The sequence below is a fragment of the Micrasema longulum genome, unplaced genomic scaffold (genome assembly GCF_059751315.1).
Source record: "Micrasema longulum isolate JH-2025_06_02 unplaced genomic scaffold, ASM5975131v1 h1tg001857l, whole genome shotgun sequence".
Lineage (NCBI taxonomy): Eukaryota > Metazoa > Arthropoda > Insecta > Trichoptera > Brachycentridae > Micrasema > Micrasema longulum.
Window position 1 is genome coordinate 1 of NW_028279031.1, and position 9248 is coordinate 9248.

Below are 9248 nucleotides of genomic sequence, written 5' to 3' on the forward strand. Positions count from 1 at the left end.
TATACCAAGGGTAAAGTCGATGGTAAATGAAATGAAATTATTAACATATAAACAAAGAATATTTTACAATACAATGATATTTGTTCATAAAATTATAAACTCTAATAAAAAAACAGAATTTTGGAAAAAAATTGATCGGAACCAGCGTGAACACAATCACAATACTAGAGAAAAGAACAAAATTAGACTTCCATTTAGGAAACAGGCAAAGTCACAAAATTCAATTTTATTTAAAGCAATTAAAAAGTATTACAAAATGGAAAAAAATATTTATGAAGAAAAAAACATATCAAAATTTTAAATAATGGTCAAGACATTTGTGATAAACAATTTATAAATTAAATATATTTGCAATGTTATTATTAGAACACACATAACAATATGTATGATATGTGTGCCCTATTTTAAGATTGAAATAATAATAATAATAATATTATCTTCTACAGAATATTTTATTTTTTCTTTCTTATGTTATACAAAAATATTATAACTTTCCATTATTTATTATAGGAGCAAAAATTCATTAACATTTTCTTGTATACCCACGAACAGGCCAAGCCTTTGTGGGATTTTTGTTTACTATTTCCTATTAATATGTATTTTGTTGATATGTAATTATGCTTTATTTTTTAATACTCTGTTTTATTATTATGTTTATTGTAAGAAAACAAAAAAATAAAATAAAAACATATTAGTATGGATGCAAACTTGTCGCCACAGAGGGAAAACATTTTTGAGAAGGGAATATGGAAGCCTAGGCATTTACAGGGCTCGGGACCACTTTACACACTGTGTAACATTCACCATTCTGCCTATGTTTAAACATCCACATTTCCACAACTCTTCCATCTGTTGACTTTAGTGAAGTGAAAGAGCTAAAACCTTTATCGGGCGGGCGAGATTCATCCGGCTGAACCAATCCACCTACAATTTTTATACTTCTTATTTTACCAGTTAGTTGATTCAACAATGTTTTGAGTGTGGCAAAATATTTGCAGACTGGCTGGATTTTCTCCCTGGGAAACAGTTTTGAGAAGGGTTTAGAAGAAATATGGATGACTCGACAGATAGACTATACAAGGGGTAGAACGCTGGACTTAATATTCAGTAGAAGAGTTGTTGGTGTGTTTCGGCCATTATCACCTCTTACAAGAGAAGATAATTATCACCCCGCACTTGAATTTTGTTACAATCTGATTGCAGATCGCCCCCGTCGATCCAGAGTTCCCGCGGAGGGTACGGTTAGTCAAAGAGGATGGAATTTTCATAAAGGCGACTTTGACCGACTGTACTCTCTCAGATGTATAAAATATCAGATGTAAATGAAGCGGTACAATATTTTTATTGTATTGTTGAAGGTGTATTTGATTCCTGCTTCCCTAGAAAGTCTCAGGCTACTGGTGGGAGGCGATATCCGAAGTGGTTTTCTAGGGATATTGTTAGAAAAATACAGACTAAGCATTTCTATCATAAAAAGTGGAAAGCTTCTGGCTGTCGCGGTGATTATGAGATGTTTGGGTGTTACAAATCTGTCGTAAGACGTAGCATTCGATTGGCGTACCGGGAGTTCATTTCCAGCATGGAAAGCAACATTCTTCATGATCCTAATACCTTTTGGGACTATATAAGGTCACAAAAGGCGGATGGTGGGAATGTTGACTCCGTGACATGGGGTGAAAAATTGGTTCGAGGTGCAAACATAGCTGAGGCGTTTGCAGGTCATTTTAAAACAGTATATAGCAATGAACCTCCGCTTCTAGATGTTAATATTGCTAAGCAATGTTCACAGACCGGTGCACAGTTTATTGATGTTCAAAATATCAATGAGAAGGATGTGGCCGACACTATCAAGAAATTAAGTAATACTAATTCTCTCGGACCAGATTTTATTCCGACATTCTTCCTAAAAGGTTGTGTGGAACTGATCAAAAAACCCCTCTGTTTTTTGTATAATCTTTCTTTTAATACGGGGGTCTTCCCAGAAACATGGAAGACGTCAAAAGTAACACCTATACATGAAAGTGGATCTAAGTCATCAGAGAAAATTACAGACCTGTAGCTGTTCTTTCTGCACCAGCGAAGGTATTTGAAATTATCATATGTAGAATCGTCACTTCCCGAGTAGAGCCATTTATTATTGATGAACAACATGGGTTCAGGAAAGGCCGCTCGGTTGAAACCAATCTAATGGTTTTTACAAACTACATCACGGAAGCTCTGGATGCAGGACATCAGGTGGACTGTTCATATAATGACTTCGCCAAGGCCTTTGATACTGTCGACCATGATGTCTTATTAAATAAGCTGTATGAGATCGGTTTCTCAGATGGTATGTTCAAATTAATGGTATGATCGATAATTCTGAAATTATGATGAGCATTGGTTTGTATGTTCCTGATAATTACCATAGACAGATTGTTTCATATTCCGATATACAGGAGCACCCTGCCGTTGGAAGGGCTACCGCTATGCTGAACAACATCGCTCTGGATATTGATCCGTTCCATGTATCCGAAGGGGTTTTCCGGAGCAGGATTCTTCGACTACTTTGACATGAGTCTCTTTCGTGTATTTTATTTCTTTTTTATAATATGTACGTATTGAATATATTTTTGTGATGTATATGTTATATTTAAAATAAATAAATTGAACTGAAAATTCCGACATTGTTAGATCCTTATGTTTAGAGAGTTTAGAACAAGAGAATCATTGTGTAGAAATTTCGAAGAATCGTATCCACTTTTCATATCTGCGAATAACGACAGAAGGCAAAGTTTGATCACAATATGCGGACGACTGCGAAACGGCACAAATTCTAAGTACTTAAGGTTTCACATCTATCTACACAATTAACATCGACCCTGATGGTGGACGCTGTGATGCGATCCGCAACGTTGGTAAGTAGTACGAACAACACACGGCATAATTAACTAGAAAAATTGACTATGAGACATCTCGATATTAAAAGCGTAATGCTTATTTGTTCACCTGGGTCGATCGGGCGGACGGGCTCGGTGCGCGGGATGGTGAAGTAGCCCTTGGGATTGGGATCCCAGCACTTAGCCACCACCAGCTTGATGGGGCCGGGCTTCTGGACCACTTCGCGTAGAACTCGCACAGCCTCGTCGTTGCTCATGTTCTCAAAGTTCACGTCGTTGACCTGCAGAAGAACGCATATTTTTTATTTAAATTTATTAAGTCTGTTCGAGTTTGTTGGCTAAAATTCTCGGTGGAAGTTCATTATAATTTAAAAGACAAATGACACATCCACGATGACAATTCTTATGACTGGATATGCCGCGAATATTCGGCTACTATTCGGTATACGGCTACCTTTTATTCGGTATTCGAATAGTACGCACTATACGGCCGGATACCAAATAACCATATCATGAAAAAACCGCACATATTTATTTATTATACGGCACAAGTGCCTTTTACAATATAATGAGTTAGTTAGATTTACAAAAATGAAAAAACTAAAGAAGCAATATTAAACACGAGTATAAAAATAATAAGAAAAATATATACATACATGCAGTGGCGTGCATTCCATATAGGCACATAAGCAGTGCCTAGAATTTCATTAAGACAATAACAAAAAATAGTATAAAATATGCGAGTAACTATTTGTAAAATTTGGTTAAGTACTGTGTCGTAGAGATCGGCGCCCCGCCAACGGCCAGGGTCAGATAACGCACAAACTACAAATGCTACAGCTGTTGTTTACATGAACAAAAGGTGCACGTGTGGGTTTTTTTTCAGTTGTAATTACGCGTGTATGGGTAATTTTGTAGGCAGTGCTTTCCATGAACTTAGGTGCATTGTTGTAGAAAGAAAAAATCGATACGATACTGACATCTAGAGTTTTTTTCAATTATTATTATTACTCGTGTATATATTTTAATAAAAAAATATTAGTTTAATACTTAAAATCCATCAGTGGAAAGTAGTGATGAATGAAAACATGTTTGAAAACATGTTTGCGCTTTCCTCATAAATAATACCTCGCGAGATCTCATTGTTACACAGAAAATACACAGCCAAAATACACAACCTTCGCTACAAATCTCGTAACATTCCCAAATAGGCGATTCTTTATTAAACGGTGCCACGATGTACAATGAAGAAATAACAAATAATAAAATTTTCCTTCTTTTAAAAAACACGCACTATCCTGGATTCAAACTAAAGATATGAACTTTTTTTTTCTATTGTATATTTTGTTGCCCTTTAATATTAAGGAATATTTTTGTTTTTTTAAATATTTTTTTTATATCCTTTTTTAATTACTTAAAAAAAAACACATAATCTTTTACATAATATTTTATGTTCTTCTTCTTATGTTACACAACAATATTATAACTGTCCATCATTTAATATAGGAGCAAAAATTCACTTACATTTTTTTGTAAACCCATGAACAGGCCATGTGGCCTTTGTGGGATTTTTTGATTACTATTTTTACTATTAATATGTATTTCATTGCTATGTAATTATGCTTAATTTTTTTAATACTCTGTTTTACCTCTTATGTATATTGTAAAAAACAAAAAAATTTAAGTTACCTGCAGAATCATGTCGCCTGGCTCGATCCGGCCATCGAGGGCGACGGCGCCGCCCTTCATGATGCTGCCGACATAGATGCCCCCGTCGCCGCCGCGGTTGGACTGGCCCACGATGGAAATGCCCAGGAAGTTGACGGTGTCCATGTTCAAGGAGACGGTGATGATGTTCAGGGACATGGTGGAGTCGGAGATGCTGCTGTACGAGCTCGTCCTGCGTGGAAAGGGACTCTTCAGATCAACAGGTCACATCTAACATCGCGCCCCTTAACTCTCCCTTCCCGGGGAAATGTGGCTAGTACACATCGAGTTTAATAACTTTTATATCTCTATAAATAAATAAATAATATAAATCCGAGCTTCTAGTCCTATTTAAAATTCTCAACTCACTCTTTGATGCGCCTGAACTACTGAGCTCGATAAAGTTAAATATCTCAACGAGAAACCTCAGACAAAACTTACTCTTTCATTCCGATAACCATAGAACTAACTATGGTTTTTATTTTTTATTCCCCTATGCCCAGAATTCTCAGGTCTGCCAACAAACATACCAGTCTTGATTTCTTCAATAGCAAGTTGTCTTCTTTCAAACGATCACTGAATCAAATGCAATTATAAACACCTCTCTCCCGCTTCCACTCCCACCGAGTCTACTATATACCATTGTGTCTTCCTACTTTCCTTTATAATAATTTTCTATGCATAAATATGTATTAGATATTCTGGAGCAGAGTTGTGCAGTGACTTATACATAAGCCAACAGAGTTTATATTCCACCCTAGTGGAGTGATATGACTGAACTTAGAGATTTCAAAAATAAGTCCCGCTGCGGCATTCAATACAGATTGTAGGCGAGCCATTTTATTCATTGGTAGACCTGCGTAGATAGCATTACAATAATCAAATTTTTGCGTATGCATTTAATCTGTCTCAGTTGGTAAAAGCATGAACTTCTCGTTCTACTAATTTGAGCGTCAAGAGAAAGGTCAGACGTCTGTCAGCTCTTCATCTGGAATGCAGAGTTCCCTTAGATATACTTTGTGCATTAGAGTAAGGTCAGCAATTGTCCTTCTGGCGGAGAGCAATGGTAACCTCAACTCGAGCATCAAAGTTTGGTAGCAAATTTCATCTACAGGTTTACCCTTTTTGAACTGTATGTATGGTAAAAACATTAGCTTTTTACATTGTTTCTAAACTATGTAAAAAGGTTACCCCAGTGAGGGAATATTAAAAGAATAAATAAATAATATTACACATATATCTAAAACATTTAAGTTTGTAAGTGAAAATTCTCGATGGAAGTTCATTGTAATTTATTATAGAAATAAAAGACGAGCGATACTTTCATCCACAAATTTGGAATATCCAGTGACCGGTTTCATCGCTTTCGGGACATCTTCGATACTACTCAGCGGATGTGTGAAAAAAAGTAGCACTCGTCTTTTATTTCTATAATAAAACATATATCTACACAAATAACATCGACCCTGATGACGGGCGCTGTAATGCGATCCGAATCTATGGAAAAAAAAAGCATGAACGACACAGTATAATCATCGCGACGCTGATATGGACACTCGAAAGAAACATCTTTAACAGGGAAATCAGAAAATATTTTAGAGTCGAGGCTCAGAGTGATAATGCACGACCCGCTTATTGCCGTATTGATCAAAAGGGTAGTTATTATAAATATTTAAAGCATTAACTTTGTGGTCAAACATTTTACTTAATGTTATTAAATATTTGTTGATAACCTATATATTTGTATATTGGTTTCCGTCTCGAAACCGGTAGACATAGAAAAGTCGGTAAAGCTAGGGTTTCCTAGGACAGCGGTGCCCGTATCTTAACGGCCGTAGTGAACGGTGATGTGGTGGACAGCCGTCGTAACGGTGACTAGAGAGTGGTTTCCTAGGAAAACGGTGTTAATAAATGCTATCAAAACCGTTTTCCTAGGAAACCACTCTCTAGCCACTGTTACGACGGCTGTCCATCGCATCACCGTTCACTACGGCCGTTAAGATACGGGCACCGCTGTCCTAGGAAACCCTAGCTTAAGTGGTTATATATTAATACACATAAACACACTTACTCTCATACAAATTCACATTAACACACCCTTTTGTTGTACACAATTTAATAATATGTATGATTCTTATTTAGAAACTTTGTTGGTCGGTCTTTAAACTGTGGTTTTTTTAATGTTGTTATATCATTATCGACTGTTTGTTTCTTTAAAATAAATAAATATACAAATATTTAATAACATTTAGTAAGTTGTAATTTGAGATACGACGCCTGCTAGTATTTATCAACTTTATGCAAATTTAAAAAACCAGTAAATAATCATAAGTAAAATCACAGTAGTGAGGAAGTTCAGCCCTACGGGAAATTTGATTCAATGAATGTTTTCTTGCGCGCGGTAAAAATTGGAGCATTAAATTAGGGGACGTAGGGCAATTTCTTGAAAATGTACAAAAACATATTTTAATAAAAACCGACTACTTCGTACGACATCACTAGTTCATACTAATCAACCGATGATAAGAGAGTTGTGGAAGACGACGGACCAATCAGCAGAACTGACCGAAAAGGAAGAGAACTTGAGACGTCACACGCGGAGTAATCTCAAAAATACAACACTAAAAAATCATAGAGCTGATAACACGATGTATAATTTTTTATTGAAATATTTTGGGGATTAGTTTGATAGCCCGTTAACGAATAAAAAATAAACACTAAACTTCCTAATTCTCGAACCGAGTACGTACGGCCATGGTTTCGGAGCAAACTGTAGCTACTTCTAGAACGGTATAAGCGGTGGCAGTCACTCCGAGGGCCGAGGGGATGCCTACCGAGACAGGAGCTGGGGGCGCGGCTTGCGGCGGCGCTGCGGCCGCCGGCGCGCGGCCACCCGCAGCCGGGACACGCTGCTGCACTCCGTGTTGGCCAGCTCGCTGCGGCTCCCGAGCAGGCTGGGCGCGTCCAGCTCCGAGCCGGCGCCGCCGCGCCGCCAGCGCGAGCTCAGCGTGCTGTCCGTGGCGGCGCCGTCCGAGCCGTCCGCCGCCACGAGCCACGACACCACCCGCCCGTTGAAGCACGGCAGGTGCGCCTGCTCGTCCGCGATCTCTTCCTTCACCACGCCGAAGTCGTCGTCCATCGACTTGAAGAAGAACTTGTAGTTCGGCCTGTTTAGGATGTTCTTGAAATCGATCAGCGTGACTTTCTCCGGCGAGATGGGGATCTTCACGAGGTACGGCGTCTCCTCGTCGTCTATGTAGTAAATCACCTTGGTTTCTTCCATTTCGAGGCGGGTTTGCCGGCGCTCAAACATCGGAAAACGTTCTCTCGGTTCTATAAATATCGGCCGCCATCACTAAATAACATGGCGATCGGTCCATTGAACTTCGGATTGATGTTTCAATTTTGATTGATGCCTGTTCGAATATGACCCGGAGATTCGCGCGGAAACGGCGCTCGGGCCAGCGGGAGCTTCTCTTCTCTACGAGTTGTTCGCGACTTATTTTCAAAAACCAAAACTAGCGTTCGTTTATTTCATAAACGGCACGAAATTGGCGGAAAACTGCCCGACACACGTACGGAATTTGTACAATTACGAACAATTTACTGTTGTAATTCTGGTACTACTGAATAAATGTCAAAATATGGTCAAAACCACACCCTTTCGCGGCTAACTTCACTTTCTCGTTGTCCGCACGTCACTAGTGATGTTCTCTATTCGAATAACTTTACAACTTTTTATTCTTCTTCTTTTTCTTCTTCCTTTTTTATAGCCTTTTCACCTCGCAACTCGGGTGTTCTGGCCAGTGTCGAGTTTTTTGTTTTTTTTTCTCACATGTGTTAGTAACACAATATATACAAGTTATTAAGTTAGTATTTCATATAATATATACATGTGATAATATAACATATTTACAGCTTAACACTAATATAATATAATCGCATCTTCTTTCGGCAAATTATATGATTGGGTTTTCGAAAATCCATCTCCATTATTTTTAACAATTTCTTTATCACTGTAGAGTAATTATAATTTACAGTTATAACTTAATACATAATTCACAACGTCAAAATCCTTTATAAAAAGCACTCGAAAATAACGGCCCGTACAAATAGTAAATAAAGATGACAAGCATTGTAGACGAACGCGAATCGTGACGTCACGACCGTCATGACCAATCATGTGGCGTTTTAAAGTTTTCATTACGAAATGGCGTATTTTTTAGCATTTTTATTTCAAAAATTAAGAATAAAAACATATTTCCACAATATCCACTTAGATAATGAATATACAATTATTTTTTTTAATCCATTTCACATATTTTTATCGGTATTCGTAGTATGTGATATTTCCTTGTTGTTAATAGGCTTACCATACATCCCGATTTGATTTGATTTTTTGTCCCGGGTCCCGGCGTCCTGGCTGGTTTGGTATTTTGTCGGACGGATCGGAGGTCCGAGGTTCGAATCCCACTCTACCCCAACTTGATTTCCATTTTCTAATAGTGAGTTATTTACAACTCGTTGAAAATGGCCACCAAAATTGAAATATGCTTACATTTATTTTAATTTACAAAATTAAAAATTAAAAACTGCTGATTTAAATTCAATTACGCCGGTTTACGTCGTTTTTAAGTGTCAAAATACTGCTGGGATTAAATA

At 37.6% G+C, this 9248-nt stretch overlaps 1 protein-coding gene across 1 annotated transcript; it reads right to left on the reverse strand.

Moving 5' to 3' along the window:
• Positions 1-2976: 2976 nt before the first annotated feature.
• LOC148273720 (segment polarity protein dishevelled-like) lies at positions 2977-8292 on the reverse strand (the record flags this gene model as incomplete). The annotated part of the gene is made up of 3 exons (XM_088238307.1): positions 7421-8292; positions 4569-4779; positions 2977-3160 (listed from the first exon to the last, which is right to left on the reverse strand). Coding segments are annotated over exons 1-3 (874 nt in total), but the record flags the coding sequence as incomplete, so codon positions are not given.
• Between the last annotated feature and the right edge of the window lie 956 nt (positions 8293-9248).